This window comes from Saprolegnia diclina, assembly GCF_000281045.1.
Source record: "Saprolegnia diclina VS20 unplaced genomic scaffold supercont1.8, whole genome shotgun sequence".
Lineage (NCBI taxonomy): Eukaryota > Oomycota > Saprolegniomycetes > Saprolegniales > Saprolegniaceae > Saprolegnia > Saprolegnia diclina.
Genome location: NW_008246075.1, coordinates 796,789 through 813,458, shown reverse-complemented (window position 1 = coordinate 813,458; position 16,670 = coordinate 796,789). Strand labels below are relative to the sequence as shown.

Sequence of the window (16,670 nt, the reverse complement as noted above, 5' to 3'; positions counted from 1 at the left end):
ATGCGGCGCATAGGCAGTGCGAGCACAACGGCATGCACCCTCGTCTGTCACGACCAGCGTCGTCTGCCTGCGCGTCGTACAGTGTACGCCGTAGCTATAGCTCGGCGTGGTAGCTGCCGGCTACCGACCAATACGACGGGGCGAGCAAGCTTGTCGCGGTTAGACAGATGTGGCTGCAACCTGGCGCCATGCTTCGATGGTTTTATCCCCTCTGGTCGCACGCACGGTCAGCGCGGGGATCGACAATTAATACCGTAAAACGACGACGCTTGTACAGTAGATATATGTACTAGTACCGGTACGACGACGGGCAGCCATCTTGTCTGTCCTCCCAGAGTCTGGGAGCTGATTGATGGTACCCGCCGAGCCTGCTCATGCACGCAAGCCGCCCACATTGCCCAAGAGCATGAATTGCATTTTGACCAATCCCATCGCATTCCACGGAATGGACCAATCATACGCCGGTATGCACTTTTGAATGGCCAATGAACGGCGGCGAAGACGAATGATCGGTGCAGAGTGGGCCGCCGGCGTTCGTCGCGCAGTTTGTTTGGGCGGCCGCCATTCTTGAGGCGGCGCCAGCTGGGCACGCGCGACACGGAAGACGAGGTGGTCGCGAGGAAGCAGCACTGCATCCGATGATGATGAAGCAGAACACGGTGAGTATTAGATGCTGCAACGAAAAGCTAACACTTAGGCTCGAATAAATAGGCTACAGTAGGGTGTTGAGGCCGGAAGAGTCTTCGATCGACAAATGCGCGGACGCTCGTTAGTGCACGAGCACGACGCGGGTGCCGTGCTTGGGGTTCATGCCAAAGTACGTCGCTTGCTGCGACCGCGCCGACGACGGGCGCGTCGGCGTCTTGGCGAACCGGTTGTCGCTGCGCTGCGATGAGAGACTCGACATGGTTGTGCTGGACGGCGACGACCCGACCGGCGACTGCATCGGCGACCGCAAATTGCTGAACCGCGCCTTGATGCCGCTCTGAACGCTGCCGCGGTCGCTGGCGCCGCTCGTGCTCGGACGGTACTTGGCCGTGTCACAGCACACGATGCACACATCGAGCTTGGTGTGGCCTTGCTTGTCGAGCGTCGCGTTGCGCTCTTGGGTGCATTTCGAGCAGACGACGACGCCGCACTTGCGGCAGTGGATCTTGCGCGAGAGGAGGTGGAACGCCTTCCGGCACACGTAGCAGGAGGCGACCGACGCTTTCGGGACAAGGTCCAAGTCGCCCAAGAAACCCTCCGCGTTCATGCGGCGGTCGTGGAGGATGTCGTGAAGCACATGGAGGTTGTTGACGTGGCGCTTGATGTTCATGCACTGCGTCCAGCTCGGCATGTTGCTCTTCGGGTCCATGCACATGACGGCGACAACATCGATGCAGCCCGGCGTCGCCGACTCGGTAAAGAGGTGGCCCGAGCCGTAGATTGAGCCGCGGACGTAGCCGCCGTGGGGCACTTCGAGCGACGGGTACGCGGGCGACGCGAACGACTGGAGGCTGCGCGCCCAGCCACGGCGACCCGTGCTGCTCACAAACTCGTCTTGGGCCTGGAGAAGGCAAAAGTCGCGCGGGCGGAAGAGCGCGGACGGCGCCATGCTGTACGCCTGCCAGAGGAGCTGCACCGAGTGCATTGGGTTGTACTCGGTCGGCGCCTCGAGCGTCTTGAGCACCTGCATGTCGAGCAGATGCGGGTGCAGCTGCTTGTGCAAACTCTTCATCTCGGACGAGTCGTTCATGTTGCCATGGAAGAGGTCCACGACCTCCTCCAACGACCCGCTCACTTGCGTCACGGCGCAGTACATGATGGGCTCGGCCGGCGCCGGCGCCGCTTTCGTAAACATGTTGGACCACTTCGACGCAAGCTTCTTGGAGCGGCGGACGCGGTACACGGAGACGCTCGCCTCGTCCGACTCGAGGTCCCACGTGTAGCGCGAGCCTTCGCGCGTCGAGAGCTCGAGCAGGTTCGCCAAGCACTTGCGCGAGCTCTTGAGCAGCAGCGCCGTCTCCTCTTGGCCGAGGCGCTTGTTGCTGCGGAACGACGGTGCCATGATCAAGACGAATTCAAAGTGGGCTCATCAAGCTTTGGAACCCAAGCCATATACAGGCGGTACCAGCTGGCCCAGTTCGTCAGCGGTGGATGTCGCAGGGACAAACCATCGGGGCCAAAAGGACAAAAATAAATAAGGTTTTGTATTTAATTGGGTGCGATCTTGCGACAGCACGTGGCTCTCGTCCCACAGACACGCAACCTTCGACACGACCACAGCACCGCATGTCCTGCTTGCGTTTGGGTGTGAAAGGTATGGCTCAAGGCTCTCGAAGCATCGTCGTCGGCAGCAGGACCTCCTGGCGCAATGCGTTGGGTCCCGCGCCAGATCCAGATTCGAATCCCATTCAGTTGGGACCCAAAAGCCGGTCAATTCCACGTCGACTGCACCGTTCGTGGCTTTGTTTGCTGCAACGTTATTATTTTTGTCCCGATCCCAGCCACCGCTCGATGGATCAATCCAAACCTGAAGTACAACGCTGCCGCTGGCGCCAGCATGAGCTATCATTTCAGTACTGGAGACGGCGGTGGAATGGTCGTCGGCCTGACCACAAGCCGACCACCGTCAGGTGCCTGCGGTGTGACCATCGCCCTTTATCGAAGCGTACGCAGAGAGATCACCCTCCCGAGATCACGTGCAGAGGATTATTCGAAGCCCGTGGCTTCGATAGAATTTACGCCGACGAGGTCCGCCGAGACGGAGAGGAGTGAATACGGACCAACCACTTGCTGGCGTGCGCGGAGGTTGTTGGAGTGGGTTCTGAAGCGGCGTGCTTGACTTCTTTGGACTCGAAGGCGGCTTTCAACCCACGCGCGCTGGCCCTAGGCACACGATTGGCGGCATATTCACCCATAGTACAAGCCACGAATTCCGTAAGACGCTGCAAGTGCCATTGTCGCCGGACCAAGCCCCGTGAAAAAAATCAAACCGCAACGGGATCTGGTGAGTAACCTCGTTCTGATAGTTCCGATAGCGCTCTGATAGCGCTTGGGAATGAAAACTTCAGTCACATTCCGCTCTGGACGTGCGGTGAGGCTGTTGAGAAGGTGTTGTTCCGACAACGGCCAACAACGATAAGCTCTCGAGAGTCGTTGGGTGGGCAGGAAGGTTTGTGCTGGTGTATGGCGTGCGTGTGGTGGCGACGATAAAATTCCTACAGTTGTGGGACCGCGTCGAATGGAATAGTTGTCGTCCTCCCCTCGCAGAGAAGAGCCAACAGTCAGCTGGAGGTCCAGGCAACGAGCGTGTTGGCGTAAGCCCTGCCCAAAGGTGAGCTATTGGACGTCAAGCAAACCCGCCTCCCTCCTCTGAAATGGTGGGCACCGATGCTGTTCTTGCCCCAACGTCAAGTCTTGTGTGAGGAATCAGAAACCCTTCTGGGTGCGAGCTACTACAAGTACATTGACAAGAGAGTTTACGAGGGAAACCTCGCGGTTCTCGCTGTGAATGAACGTGTGTTGTAATCCGCTGGACAAAGTTGTCAAAGGCTCTAGGGCCTTTATCCGGATCCGAGCCGCATCCGGATAAAGATCGAGCTCTGTGGCAACCTTTCAAGATACGCGCGATCTTGAAGAGCCAAATTTCCCCGCCAATAGCGGAGACGGCTCGACGCCATTCATTCATTCATAGCAGCGAGGTGACCATTAGAAGTGGATCTCTGAGCGGATAATTCATGCTTGAGTGTATCTGCTGACGAGCAAAGAGTAAAAGTTGAGTCGTACTCTCTTGCGTTGGGCGAGGTATCCCTCTCAAGGCCTCGATGACGGTTCAGTGTCCGACAGCGAACGTGCTGACATGCAATGTAGCGATGCTTGGCGTTCGGTGACGTTGCGATCTGCGCTCATGGCACGCAGACGAGTTTTTTTAGTGAGCCAAGAAGACGTGCTTGGACGCTCGGTGCGGAGAGCAGCATGCAGTAGTCTGTCAGCCATGGAAACCAGAGAAGGACAGTAACGCAGCACAAGGTAAAGCAAGGGCGGAGGTGAAGAGACATCGCACCGCCTGTATCACAACGCATCATGATCGTCTGTTGCATCGAGGCTGCCAGTCTCCAGTTTCTACTTGGCGGCGTCCGAGACGACGATCTTGACTTTGAAATGAGTCCAACCTTCGGAATACGTGGCAGGCTTGAAGCCATTGGGACATGTGCGTCGTTCATCTACGTATGCAGTACCTACTTGTAGTTTGACATGCTCAGTACCTGGCTCGTCGCGCTGTGGTGCCATCGCTTGACGAGTCGCTCAGCGCTCACCGAGACGACCCTTGGTGCGCGCTACCTTGTCCCTCGCACAGCCTCGAACCCCGAATCACGAACGCTCCTCGCTTCGCACCGGCCACACTTCACGAGTGCATTAGGAAGTACTACACCGTATCGTAATAGCAACAACAACACTTATAGCTCCAGTGCCAGTCCAGGTGACTCGAGAAAACCCGGCGTTTGCGTACGGCACCTCGCTCAATGCATGCTAGTACTCGAGCAAAAAGATACGTGAACCGACAGCTGTGAGTTCAAATTTGGCGCCGCGTCAAATTCTTCTCGAGTTGCTGAATTCGAATTTTGTACATTTGCACCTTAGACGAGAGGCTCGAAACCATAAACAACGTTTGTGTGCCAGCAGCACTCCTCTGGACTGACATGCACTATGGACGACGCAAGCATAGTCTAGTCACGTCTTTCGGCGCGAAAATAGACTTTCCACATCAGCCGTTCAGGTTGAACTCAGTTTTCACCTCCAGTTCTAAACAAAAATAGAAACCGTATTGTGTTCAAAATGGTTTCTAAAATCCTTCTTGGCAAGACAACACTGTACTGTACTGAAGGCGGCTCCGTCGCGACCAAAAATGCTCGTCTAAAAATTATGCACGTACCAGGGTTCGAAGTGGCGACCAAGTTACTCTTCTGTACGCAAATTTCGACGCAGATATTGTGGATAACTCACAGCAATTAACGTCGCCACCTGGTCCGATCGATAATGGGACGAGACTGAAGCACCTGAACGAATATGGTAGCTGGCCAAAACACCAGGGAAGAGCGTGCGACTATGCAGTTGCAAGAGAAGTGGGCGCTGTCCCCCCCATTTTTTCTTGTGGAGAAAAATTATACTTACGTTGAATAACATTTCTCGCTGGGGTATCATGGCAAGAGTCCCAAAAGCATCGAAAGGGCTGAGCCCAGCAACTACTACGGTTGCCCGCTAAGCTTTGCAATCGTCCAAACTTGCATCCTTTTTAACGAGGCGGATAGTGCCGATTCTTATTCTTACTGCGACGCGCTGGTCTGCTTGAGGTATTTTTTCGGGGGCTGGAGGCGGCTTGCGCCAACGTCGACGAGGTCCAGCTTCCGCTTTGGGGAGCCGAGGGCCATGGCGTCGACGCCATGTCCGTCATGGACGGTGAACGTAGGAAAGGATGCGTCGTGCGGCCGCTTCCGGGGCGTGGCGCCCGACGACATGGTATCGGTCTTGAGCCCTTGCAGCAGCGCGCCCGCAGCTTCGTCTTGCCGCACGACGTCCGCAGTCAGGTTGGTGGCTTGGACCACCGCTTTAGTCGAGAGCGTTTCTACCTACGCACCCGGTCCAAAGCTAAGATTTCCGATACACGGATACTAGAACGGTACCGTCGTCCGCCACGTTTGGCACGCGTCTTGCACAACCGACGACGACGTCTTGTGGCTTGCCACGTACGCATCTTGCTCGGTCTCGATGCGCTGGAACTGCGTCGCCATCCACTCGGTTGTCGCCTCGAACGCGTCCGCGTGCACCGCGGCTTGGGACGCGAGCTGCTGGTGCAAGGCCGAGACGTGCGCGGTCACTTGATTCTGCAGCGAGGCTTGCAGCTCGTTCGTCGCGTCTGCATGCGCGGCCACCGCACTCTGCACATGCTCTACATGCGACGCGTGCGTCTACACAAAGAGAATCTGCAGCTTGCAAATGCCGCTCGTCAGAACGATATACCGTTGCAAAGGCCGTGACGTGCTCGGTCGTCGTCTCGAGCTGCGTGCCCAGTTTGCCTGCTTGGTCGGCGGCGTCGGTGGCCGCCGCCGCCACGTCACTAGCGACCTGCGCCAGTAGCTTTTGAGCCCCTAGCGCATCGAAAGGTCAAAGGTAGAAGCAGATTGACAGCAGTACGTTCGTCCGAGGCCGAGGCCTGTTCTTCCAGCGACGACGACGTGCCCGAGAGCGACTGCAGCATGGACGAGAGACACGTGTCGAGCTGTGCCTTGAGCGAGGCTTGAAGCGCCTCGACCTGGTGGCGCATCGTCTCCTTCGTAGTCGTCAGCGATGCCACCGCGCTCTGCGTGTCGCGCGCGCGCGTTTGGACTTCGTCTTGAAGCGTGGTCGTGAGGCGACTCTGCGTCGCGTCGAGCATGCTCTCAAGACGCGCCGTGTAGCCTTCCATGCCGACGCGCATCGCGTCACACTCGCGCTGGACGCTGTCGACCACGGCGGCCACCTAACAGATCATCGACTTTTGAGAAATGTCTGCACTGAGCATTGTTGTCGTACCGAGGAGACGCTGACGCGAGTGAGCGCTTCGAGGCGCGACGTAAGGCTCTCGGTGAGCGGCGACAGCTTGTCGATCGCGGCGGCATTGGCAGCTGCCTGCGTCTCACTCAGTGCCTTCTGTTCCATCTGGTCGGCGTGCACGCGCTCATGGCCCCCTTCAACCTTGGCGAGCATCCCCGTGACAAGCGCCGCGAGGTCCTTCTGCACCGATGCAAATTGGTTGGCGACGTCACCGAGCGCGGCTTCGTACGACGTTGCAACCCGGTGCATGTGGCTCGTGAGCGACGTCATCTGGTCGGTTTGCTCCTTCTTTAACGCGTCGACGGCGGTCGTGAGCGCTTGGCACTGGGACGTCGCGTGCGCTGTGTACGCCTGCGTCGTCGCATAGTTGGCTTGCAGCAGCGCCTCTTTTCGGCCTACGACCATACGTCAGCACGTACTGTCAGTGCATGCACGAGGTACCCGCAGCGTCCTGCAGCGCAGCAATGTCTCGAAGCCGGTCCTTGTACAGGGTTGTCGCGATCGCAGCTTGCCGCTGGAGCTCGGTGACGTTGCCTTCCGAGACTTGCAGCGCGGTTTGCGTGCGTTCGAGTTGCGCTTCGCTCGTTCGCAGCTGCACTTCGGTCGCCACGAGCGTCTCGGCCGTAGCTTTGAGCTCCGTCTACGCAGTAATTTGTATCAGACTTGCAATTACGAAGGAGGTAGGTACCTGGGTGGCCGAGAGCTTGCCGTCCAACTCGGTCACTTCGGCTTTGGACGACTCGAGCGCTTCTTCGACTTCGGCCACGAGCGTCGTCTTGATGTCGAGTTCGTCTTCGAGCTCGGCGAGCTTGGAGGAGAACCACGCGAGGCGGTCTTGCATCTCGGCGTACTGGGCGGGCGGTAAGAAGATACCGTCCTTGGCCCGCGCGGCCATGAGCTGGCTACGGAGCGCGTCGATCTCGACGCCATACTCCTTGATCAAGACGTGCTTGGTCATGCGCTGGTTGGCTTCCGGTTTGTTTTTGATGCTCTTGGCGCGATGCGCGTAGTCGAGCGTGCTCATGGTCTCATCAATGCAGTCGCCCGCTAGACACAGCACGCTACATGGGACAAGACGTCGAGAGAGGGCGTACCGGGGCCAAGGGTCGCAATGATCGTCGTCATGGCGCGGCCGCCCAGCGACTCTTGCAAGAGCCGTGTCAGCTTCGAGTCGCGGTAGGGCACGTGCGGGTGCTTGTCGACAAGGGCCGTGATGACGCGGCCGAGCGTGAGGAGACTTTGGTTGATGTTGCCCGCCTCGCGCGCACGAACGTTGCGCGCGCCCGAGCGGCCAATGCACTCGGAGCCGGCCAAGTCGACGAGGTTGAGTGTCCCGCTTCGAATGAGTTCTTCGCCGGGGATGTTGGACTCTTTGCTGTGGATGCGGATGGTAAAGATGCAGTGCGAGCGACTTGACTGGTCGTTGAGCAGCGTCTCGGCCATGATGCGGTTCTTGGAGCCAATCTCGAGGAGCTCAAACACATGCGACGCTGTGAGCGTCGTGACTTCTTCGAGGTTTTGGCAGTACACGCCGCCGCGCTTGGCGTCTTCCATGAGGCGCAGCGGCTTGTCCTTCTTGTTCTCGCCCAGCAAGTCCTTGAGCTCTTCGTTGTAGAGCTGGAGGAACGAGACGCGCACCGAGTACTCGCTCTTCGTAGCCTGGAGCTTGTCGAAGATGTAGTTGACGCTGCGTGGAATGATGCCGGCGTTCTCGTCAAGTGGGCTCAGCTTGCCCTGGATCGTGTGCGTCTTACCCGTGCCCGTCTGGCCGTAGGCGAACACCGTGCAGTTGAAGCCCGCGAGCGCTTCGTCGACCACGCTCTGCACGACGCCCTTGAAGACGTCCTTCTGCGACGCATATTGGCCAAAGACGCGGTCGAAGGTATACGTCTTCTTGCGCACGGTCACCTGGTGCTCCTTGGGCGCGACGGCCACGACGCTCGGCCGCGCGGTCGCCTTCTCCTTGGTCGAGAGCGGGCGGACGCGGACGGCGACGCGGACGCTCTTCTCCATACCGACCTGGAATTCAAAATGAACGCCTCCCGGATACGTGTCCGGATACGGTGGCTTTGAAATGCAGCCAATCAGTGACCACGCAGCGCTCTCTCGCGCTTAATCCTGCTTTGGGATCCGGCGTCGAGCGTGGCGACGACGACGAGTCGCTGACATGCACCAAGTGGCCGACCAGCAATGCATCTGCCCGAGGCTTTCTCCAGCATACAGCGTGCGTGACGACCGACGGTGGTGCAAGGAGTTTGCCTTGCAATCGTCCCGCAGGTTCAACGGTCTGCATCCTGAGCCCAACTAGTCCCAGTAGCAGCAAAACCACGTTTGGCCTTGCTACAGGTAGGAACCTGCGTGAGCCATTATCTTTGCGGATTTGCCGGACGCATGGCACCGCCATCAGCAGTGCCATCCCGATGTACTCGCCCGAGTATAGTGTGACACACTTCCATCAACGGTCCTAGTCAGCACACCGAAACAAAGCGCTGTACACAAGGTAGTTCTCATCAAAGAGCCGCGTCCACGGGCTTCTGCGCGCTGCTTACGGCCCCGAGAGGTCGTAGTTCCACGATGCCCATGCCAGCTTGGGCTTGCCTTGCCATTTTGGCCATCTTTTCAACCAATGCGCACTCGACGTTCAAATTGGTATAGCTTGATTGGTTGAAAGTCGCTGGTAATTGATGAAAATGATGGTGACGGCATGGTACATGGACGCCGGGACATGGGCTCCGACGCCGGAGGTCTGGAGCACCCTCTTGGCCTACCTCCCGCCGGGCGAGAGAGAGAAGGTACTACCTACGGCAATGTTGCCAGCGTGCAGCTGACGCGACGATGCAGGTCGAGCGTTTTCGCTTTGCGAAGGACCAGAAATTCGCACTCGTGAGCCGACTGCTCCAACGCCATGTCGTGCACACTGCGTTCAAGACGCCGTTCGACGCCATCCACCTCGAACGCACGCCGCATGTAAGGTGTCAACACAGCCTATGAGGTCTTATCGTAGCTGCTTGGGCTAGGGCAAACCGTTTTGGCCGGCCTGTCCGAGCCCCACGTGGAACTACAACGTCTCGCACCAAGGCAGTCTGGTTGCGATCGCGTCAGCTGAGAACGTGCGCATCGGCGTCGACGTGGTGTGCGTCACAGACAAGCCATCGCACGTCACGACGGAGAGCTTCTTGGCCACGTTCACCACGTTCTTTGGGCCGCGCGAGTGGGCGCAGATCCACGCGTCGGTTGACCCGCTCCGTTGCTTCTTTCATCTGTGGAGTCTCAAAGAGGCGTACGTCAAGGCGCTCGGCGTCGGCGTCGGCTTTGACCTCTTGCGCGCGCAGTTTGACTGCACCAACGTGGATGCGACGACGCTGTTCGTGGACGACGTGGCGTCGCGGACGTGGCAATTTTCTACGACGGCGCTTGACGCGACGCACATTGCAACGATCGCACTCGAAGTGCCAGTGGACCAGCCGAGAGCCTCAATTGTATGGCAGCAGCTACCCATATCGGCGCTCCTTCGATCCACGTAGTGCCATTTCTTTGCAGCCCAATCTTCAAGCACGACTCTGCATGGCTCTGCTGTTGGCACCGAGTCGCCACGTGTTCTTGGAGGCGAGCTAACAGAAGCTAACAGGAGGACACGCTACCACAGCCGATGTCTTCGCAGAACCGGTCGGCTGCGCTTGATCCCAGTGCTCTGAGTGTGTGGCCGGAGTCACTGGCGCTGGAAGGGATGACGCTGCCCAGGTGCTAGGCGGACTGATCGAGCCTTCCGAAGCGGCCCATGCACGAACGCGTTATTCCCGTGTGGTTCTCGAGGTACATGTGGAAAATTGGTTATAGGTGTAGGGTTTTTAAGCTGTAAAAAGATGCAAAAGTCTAAAACTGCGATTCGGTGACGCCGCTCGACATGGTGTTGGTCGAGCTGAGGCCGCCCGTGACCGTGTTCTGCATCGCGTCAATGAGCTCCGTGCCCGACCAGCCCTGGTGCTTGAGCGTCTCGACGCCTTCTTGGCGCTCGGCGCGTTGGACGCCCTCGACGTACGCGAGCATCTTGCGCGTGCCATAGTCGCGGGCAAAGCGCGTAATGCCGAGCGAGTCGCTGTGGAAACCGGCGAGCGTGATGAACTGCCACGTGTAGCCCATCGCGCCGAGGTCGTCGATAAACGTACGGATCTGCGCGTCCGACATGCCGGCCGCGTCCCAGTTGAACGACGGCGACAAGTTGTACGCGAGCATCTGGTGCGGGTGCTGCGAGTGCACACCGTTCGCAAACGTGCGCGCGAGCGGGAGGCCCGGCACCGTCGTCTCCATCCAAATTAGGTCGCAGTACGGCGCGTAGGCGCGGGCGCGCGAGACGCAAAACTCGACGCCGCCCTGCACGCGGTAGTAGCCCTCGACCGTGCGGGCTTTCTCCCAGCAAAAGGCGACCTTCACGCCGTGCTGCGAAGCAAACTTCTTCATGCCCTCGAGACCGACGATCGAGCCGTTGTCAAGGCCCTTGTCAAAGGCCGCGACCGCGGCCGCGTTGAGCTGCTTGCGGAGCGCAGCGGGGTACGTCGTGCAGCCAGCGAGCTTGTCCCACGACTCGGCGCGGCCGTTGCGGGCCGCCTCGGCGTACGACTCGACGTTGAGGTTGGTGGCGCCAAGGACAAACGCGTGGTCGCGCGGGTCCGAGTTGTTGTCGAGGAGCGTCGCGGCTTCAGCGTCCGTGCGGGCGACAATGACGAGGGGCACCTGCATGACGTCGGCCTGGAGGCGCGCGGCAATGAGACGCGTAATGTGCTCTGCCGTCGTGACCAAGACCTTGCCGCCCATGTGGCCGCACTTCTTGGTGCCCGGCTTCTGGTCTTCCAAGTGGATGCCAGCCGCACCGCGCTCGATAAACATCTTGACGAGCTTCATGCACGCCGTGAGGCCGCCGTGGCCCGTGTCGGCGTCGGCAATGATGGGGCGGAGGTAGTCCACAGCCGGCGACGCAGCGCGCTGGGCCGGCGTCATGCGGCGGCGGGCTTCAAACTGCTTGCGGTCGTGGAAGCACTGGGCGCGGAAGAGCTGGTCGACCTTGTTGGGCACCGTGTCCATCGGGTAGTCAGCGACATCCGGGCCGGGCTCGTTCGAGGTCGACGCCGTCGACGACGACTGCCAGCCGCTCACGTACACCGACGTCAAGTGCTTGGCCATCTGGACGACCTGAATCGTGTCGAGCGCACCAAAGGTGTGGCTGCACTTGCCCTCGGCCTGGAGCTGGCGGAGCATCGAATAGAGCTTCACCGCCTGCTGCGTCGAGGCGTACGCCGTCTCAAACGTACCCTGGAGCTTGACCACGTCTTGCGCGCCGTACGGGCGGGTCGTGTGCTTGAAGCGCTCCTGCGCGATGAAGGCAGCCGTGGCCTTGACGCGGGCCTGGAAGAGCGTCTCGTCGTCGACGGCGGCCGCGGGCGAGATCTGGCTGCCAATGCGGTCAAGGCGCGAGTGGGCGTTCGGGCTCATGGTTGTTCTGGGCGTCGGACGGGAAGATGGCAAATGACGCCGAGCCAACTCGACACTGCGTTGGCAACCTCTGACAATTGATATGTCAACGGCCCCAATTCCATCTGCCAATCAAATCGCTGCGCTTTTGAAGGAGCCAATCATCGAAGCTCATGGATCCGAACAGGCCGTCGTCACGTGGTCAAGTTGAACTACTTGCTCAATCACAAGCCAAAGCGGCCGATCTTTCGGCCACTTCAAGATCGCAGTCTCTCAGAGCTTATAGTTTACTCAACAGCACGCGCACCGAGCACGTTCTTGTGCTGCCTGTTGACTCGACAGCTCACGATCGGCCACGTTCCGACTGCTTCTTTTTCCCAAGGCGTCCGCGGAAGAATTTCCGACGCCATCTTGGATCACACGGATGCGTTGGTCGTGCCACCAACGCCGAGCCAATTTGAATGCAAGTTGATTTGCTATAAGAAATGACATCGACTCGATATAGTCGGCTATCTCCAGAACTGCAAAGCCCTTGACGACGAGATGCGCGGTGCATGGCCATGAGGGCGTGGCGTGATCGCGTGCTGGCTGCATCGACACGATGGCAACGACGGGCGTCAACCTACCCGAGGTGAATGGTGGGCGTCGGCGGTCGTGGGTGCGGTGGGTACCTTGCGCGTCTCTGGCGCGTTGATGGTCTGTACCGCGCGAAACGGCGAAACGGGTCGCAGCAGCCACAATGCGGCAAAGCGCCCTCGTGGCGCTCTTGTGGCTCGTTCCTGCTGTCGCTCAGGAGCTCGTCAACCCACAGGTAGCAACCCGTCGCGGCCGCGGATGCGAAGGAACAGGCGTAGGCGACCAACCAAGTGTTTGGGGCGATTTGGGTCAAGGGCGTGAAAATCACGTCCGATGCGCTCATCGGGTCGTGCTTTCAAGGCTACGGGCTTCCGGGCTGCTCGAACGGCAATGGGACGTCGCAGCACTATGGCATCTCCAACCAGCTCGTACCTGGCCGGTCGTACTGCCTCCAATGCTGCAGCAACCCGACACCTACAGGGTGGGATGTACGACCGAGTGGAGGGTTGACGATGGCGGGACTAGGAACGACGAGACATGGGACCTCGCTTGTCCGCTCACGCTGCTCCAGCAGTCGGTCATCATCAACGACATTAGCAAGGAGTACGTCTTTGCGCGCCGCCGCAACCTCACCGACACGGGGCTGGTATGGAGGGATGCTTCTCCTGTTTCTCGAGTCAACTCCACTTCTAGGTCGTGTGCCAATGGCCAAAGCGCACCAAGGGACTGTACCTTGTCGGGTATACGCTCGAGCTCGTTGTGACCGAGTACAGCGCGTCGAGCGGCGCGGTGTTTTGGGTCGGCGTCGACGCGTGCTCGGTCACCGCCATCGAGTCGACCGCGCTGCCGACGACATTTACCGAGAGCATTCGCATGGTGTCGGTGCGTCCAGCGTACACGCCGTCGCCGTATTGGTACTTTGCGCTCGGCGGCTTCCTGGTATCGAAGCGAGTGCCATTTGCGTACGAATGACGGGTGCTTAGATCGCGACGCTCTTTGTGGCGTACGTCGGGTACCGCGGCTACATGCGCAACGAGCACTGCGTCAACTGCGCGTCCAAGCTCGTGTTCTTCCACTCGCTCTGCCTCCTCTGCATTCTCTGCGGCTGTCGCCTCCGTGCGCCGCCGCCCAAGGTCTTTTGCATCGAAGCATACGAGGCGGAGCTCGCAGCGCGTGCGAGCGACGCTTCCAGCGTGAGCAGTGACGCGTAGCGACCCGTGTATATATTAATTTATTCCTTTCCCATCTAGCTCCGATCCTGCAGGCAGGACCGAGGTGGCGCTTGGCGTAGACGTTGCTGTCCAGACCCGTCGGTTGCTGAAGAGTCCTGCTGCATCATCACCACATGGAGCCCCGGCCAAGCCATGTGACGTGATCTCATAACGACCAACTTGCACTTTGAGCACCAGCCGGCGTGGCACGTCGAGGGCAGCCGAGTTCGTCGTCGACTGGCAGGATCCCTTTGTATGCACCCTCGCCACTGTTTTGTCTGCTCGGTGAGCTTGGTGCAGCTCTGTGCTAAAGCTAGGTACAGCCACGAGCAGACAAAGTAGAGGAGAAAGAGGTTGCTAGTACACATAAATAAGTGCGTCTTCACTCACGAGCCAAACACCACATACGTCGACGCGACGCTCACACGAGCCCTTGCAGTCGGCCGGTGAGCTTCTGGCTCTTGCGCTGGATGAAGCTTTCAAAATCTTCGTTCTCACCAATGTCGCTGTCGCTGTCGCTGTCTTCAAACGCTGCGGCCCACTGTCGCTGTCGCTGTCGCTGTCTTCAAACGCTGCGGCCGCCGCCGAGACCGAGACCGACCCGGGCAGCGCTTTGGAGATCGTCACCACGTCTTCGTCGTCCGACGCGTCGTCGTCCGAGAGGGCATTGCCGCGCGCCGCGCTCTCGCCCGGGCGGCTGTAGCGCTCCCAGTTTTCTTCGTGGAGCTGCCGACGGAGCTGCTTCATTTGCTCACGGCTCGCATTGCCGTTGCTCATCATGGCCTCGATCTCGTCAATCTCGTGCTCGGAGAAGCGCGACTTCTTCTTGCCCCGGAACGAGACGATCTCGACTTCCGAGTCGTCCGAGTCGTCCGAGTCTTCGGACGCTTTCTTGTGGTTGTCCATTGTCCACTTGAACTGGATGTAGCCCTCGAGCTTGGGCGGAATGCGCCACTCGTGCGTCGCGTCGTCCAAGAGCACACGCGTCATCTCGGACGGATCAAAGAACGCCTCTTCGAGCTCGAGGCAGAGCCGCTCCGCGTCAATCGCGAGCCAGTTGTCGGGCGTGATACGGTAGCACCCCGGCTGGCGGATCATTGCCTTGGCTAGAAACTTGTCGAGGTACCGGAGGAGCATGAGCGCGCAGTCGCGCGTGAGGCCAAGCGACTGAAGCTCTGTCTCGGCGTTGCCGACGATCTGCGCTTCGTTGCCGGACGGGACGCGCTTGAGGACGACCGGCTTTGTTGACGCATACCGCGCATCTTTCAGAAACGACGAGTTGACGTCCCGCGACCGAGACAAGCTCGACTAGAACCGACAGCATGAGCCTTTTGAGCAGTAGAATGCTAGAGTGCGTACCCGGTTGCTGCTGCGGGGACGGTTGCTCGACTTGGTTGGCGTCGGCTCGGGCGCGTCCTCGAACCGCGTTTTGGCGCGGGTTTGCCGGCTCGACACGGGACGCTCGTTCGACTTGAGAATCGAACGCGGCGGCAGCGATGACGAGAGCGACGAGTTGGAGGCGAGTGATGACGACGACTCGTGGCGCGTCGTGGCCACGGACGAGGCCGAGTTGGACTTTTCTTTGGTCCACTGGGACCGCGGCGAGAGCGTTGGCGCGTAGCCCGGGAGGTTGTCCGTGTGGCGCTCGTTCTCGTCGTTGATGCTCGAGCTGCCACCGCGCTGAGTCATCATCGGCATCGAGTGCCGCTTGGGCATTGGCACGACCTTGGGCTCATCGCTTGTCGCCATCGGCACGGGCACGCGGTTGATCTCTTCAATGTCGGTCGTCAGAAACTCCTTGAGCGCGTCCAGCACCAGCACGCTGCCCTGCGTGTTGAAGGACGAGTCGTGGGTCGACTTGCGCTTCTGCGCCTTTCGGTACTCGTGCGTGCAGAGCAAGACCTTGGTGAGCCACTTGTCGAGCGCCTCGGCGCGCGTCTTGACGACCGACTCGGTGCGCGAGCCAAAGAGGCGCTTGGACGGGAACGAGAGCGCTTCGATCGCGGCGAGGAACCGGCCGTTCGCCGAGTCCATCGCCAACGGCTTCATGATGGCCAAGATCTTAGCGCGGAGCTCGCGGAACTCGTGGTAGGGCCGGCGCACGGTCATCTCGACGCCGTGAATCTGGTGGTCCGTGACGCGGATGACGTACTGCGTCCGGTCGGCAGGCGTGTAGTCGACGTGCGTGATGGCGACGACGAGGCCCTTCGCCTCCTCGGTACTCATGCTCACGAGTCGGTTCTGTTGAAATGGCCAAAAAACCCTCCGGGATTTGCAATGGACCACCTCGCTTCTGATTGGCCAACGCAAGAGCTACAGTGCCACCTATTATATTAGCTTTCCATTTGTATGGGCCGTGAAATTATTTGCGCCCATTACCAATCCAAGGTCCTTTTCCGGGCAATTCCGCCACGTGCATAAAACGTGCGTTAAACGCACCGCGTTTTTCCGCGTTGTAGAGGCTGCGTCCGTGTACCTGCGTGTACCTACCGCGCTTGATACACACGCACCGCCATTGGCCCTCGAGTGTAGAAGCCTTCTCAACGCTTTTACATGGCCCGACATTCATGGACCCTACACGCATCAAGATGGACTGCTTGCTCGTAGTACTGTGTGGACCTTGAGCGGACGCGTGGTCACGCTCCCGTCGTGACAACCGGGCGCTTCCTCGGACTCAGAGAGCCAGCGACGACGAACACACAGCGTGGTCCAGCTCGTGTAATACTGGGATTATTGGACCAGCAACCAAGCTCGGGACGGCTTGCCACGGCGCTGTCTTTCCCATGTCTTTTTTGGCGCGGGGTGTGAAATTTCGACGTGGTCAAGGACGCGTTTAAACTC

At 59.4% G+C, this 16,670-nt stretch overlaps 6 protein-coding genes across 6 annotated transcripts; 2 read left to right on the top strand and 4 right to left on the bottom strand.

Moving 5' to 3' along the window:
* Positions 1-639: 639 nt before the first annotated feature.
* Positions 640-2,146, bottom strand: SDRG_03556 (hypothetical protein). Its single transcript, XM_008609191.1, has one exon. It carries the CDS (start codon positions 2,048-2,050, stop codon positions 770-772), a length of 1,281 nt encoding a protein of 426 aa, XP_008607413.1. The 5' UTR covers positions 2,051-2,146; the 3' UTR covers positions 640-769.
* A 2,951-nt stretch (positions 2,147-5,097) lies between these two features.
* Positions 5,098-8,595, bottom strand: SDRG_03555 (hypothetical protein). The gene is made up of 8 exons (XM_008609190.1): positions 7,671-8,595; positions 7,265-7,623; positions 7,018-7,216; positions 6,556-6,971; positions 6,178-6,502; positions 6,004-6,131; positions 5,667-5,951; positions 5,098-5,612 (listed from the first exon to the last, which is right to left on the bottom strand). The coding sequence occupies exons 1-8, from the start codon at positions 8,587-8,589 to the stop codon at positions 5,310-5,312; spliced, it is 2,934 nt and encodes a 977-aa protein (XP_008607412.1). The 5' UTR covers positions 8,590-8,595; the 3' UTR covers positions 5,098-5,309.
* Positions 8,596-9,170: 575 nt separating this feature from the next.
* SDRG_03554 (hypothetical protein) lies at positions 9,171-10,242 on the top strand. The gene is made up of 3 exons (XM_008609189.1): positions 9,171-9,368; positions 9,418-9,543; positions 9,594-10,242. Exons 1-3 carry the CDS (start codon positions 9,261-9,263, stop codon positions 10,098-10,100), a joined length of 741 nt encoding a protein of 246 aa, XP_008607411.1. The 5' UTR covers positions 9,171-9,260; the 3' UTR covers positions 10,101-10,242.
* Positions 10,243-10,375: 133 nt separating this feature from the next.
* SDRG_03553 (isocitrate lyase) lies at positions 10,376-12,103 on the bottom strand. The gene has a single exon (XM_008609188.1). The coding sequence runs from the start codon at positions 12,061-12,063 to the stop codon at positions 10,450-10,452; it is 1,614 nt and encodes a 537-aa protein (XP_008607410.1). The 5' UTR covers positions 12,064-12,103; the 3' UTR covers positions 10,376-10,449.
* A 565-nt stretch (positions 12,104-12,668) lies between these two features.
* On the top strand, positions 12,669-13,863 carry SDRG_03552 (hypothetical protein). The gene is made up of 5 exons (XM_008609187.1): positions 12,669-12,853; positions 12,897-13,099; positions 13,144-13,264; positions 13,312-13,557; positions 13,602-13,863. Exons 1-5 carry the CDS (start codon positions 12,782-12,784, stop codon positions 13,827-13,829), a joined length of 870 nt encoding a protein of 289 aa, XP_008607409.1. The 5' UTR covers positions 12,669-12,781; the 3' UTR covers positions 13,830-13,863.
* On the bottom strand, positions 13,829-16,092 carry SDRG_03551 (hypothetical protein). Its single transcript, XM_008609186.1, has 2 exons — positions 15,189-16,092; positions 13,829-15,137 (listed from the first exon to the last, which is right to left on the bottom strand). Exons 1-2 carry the CDS (start codon positions 16,053-16,055, stop codon positions 14,187-14,189), a joined length of 1,818 nt encoding a protein of 605 aa, XP_008607408.1. The 5' UTR covers positions 16,056-16,092; the 3' UTR covers positions 13,829-14,186.
* Between the last annotated feature and the right edge of the window lie 578 nt (positions 16,093-16,670).

Excerpts from the sequence above, each read along its gene's own strand:
- SDRG_03556 (XM_008609191.1), bottom strand. The coding sequence starts at position 2,050 with ATGGCACCGTCGTTCCGCAGCAACAAGCGCCTCGGCCAAGAGGAGACG.
- SDRG_03555 (XM_008609190.1), bottom strand. The coding sequence starts at position 8,589 with ATGGAGAAGAGCGTCCGCGTCGCCGTCCGCGTCCGCCCGCTCTCGACC. Across the intron at positions 7,624-7,670 it reads CATTGCGACCCTTGGCCCCG|CGGGCGACTGCATTGATGAG; the intron begins GTACGCCCTCTC and ends TGCTGTGTCTAG. Across the intron at positions 6,503-6,555 it reads CTCGCGTCAGCGTCTCCTCG|GTGGCCGCCGTGGTCGACAG; the intron begins GTACGACAACAA and ends ATGATCTGTTAG.
- SDRG_03554 (XM_008609189.1), top strand. The coding sequence starts at position 9,261 with ATGAAAATGATGGTGACGGCATGGTACATGGACGCCGGGACATGGGCT. Across the intron at positions 9,369-9,417 it reads CGCCGGGCGAGAGAGAGAAG|GTCGAGCGTTTTCGCTTTGC; the intron begins GTACTACCTACG and ends GCGACGATGCAG. Across the intron at positions 9,544-9,593 it reads ACCTCGAACGCACGCCGCAT|GGCAAACCGTTTTGGCCGGC; the intron begins GTAAGGTGTCAA and ends TGCTTGGGCTAG.
- SDRG_03553 (XM_008609188.1), bottom strand. The coding sequence starts at position 12,063 with ATGAGCCCGAACGCCCACTCGCGCCTTGACCGCATTGGCAGCCAGATC.
- SDRG_03552 (XM_008609187.1), top strand. The coding sequence starts at position 12,782 with ATGCGGCAAAGCGCCCTCGTGGCGCTCTTGTGGCTCGTTCCTGCTGTC. Across the intron at positions 12,854-12,896 it reads AGGAGCTCGTCAACCCACAG|GCGACCAACCAAGTGTTTGG; the intron begins GTAGCAACCCGT and ends GAACAGGCGTAG. Across the intron at positions 13,100-13,143 it reads AGCAACCCGACACCTACAGG|GAACGACGAGACATGGGACC; the intron begins GTGGGATGTACG and ends TGGCGGGACTAG.
- SDRG_03551 (XM_008609186.1), bottom strand. The coding sequence starts at position 16,055 with ATGAGTACCGAGGAGGCGAAGGGCCTCGTCGTCGCCATCACGCACGTC. Across the intron at positions 15,138-15,188 it reads GTCCCCGCAGCAGCAACCGG|TCGAGCTTGTCTCGGTCGCG; the intron begins GTACGCACTCTA and ends TGTCGGTTCTAG.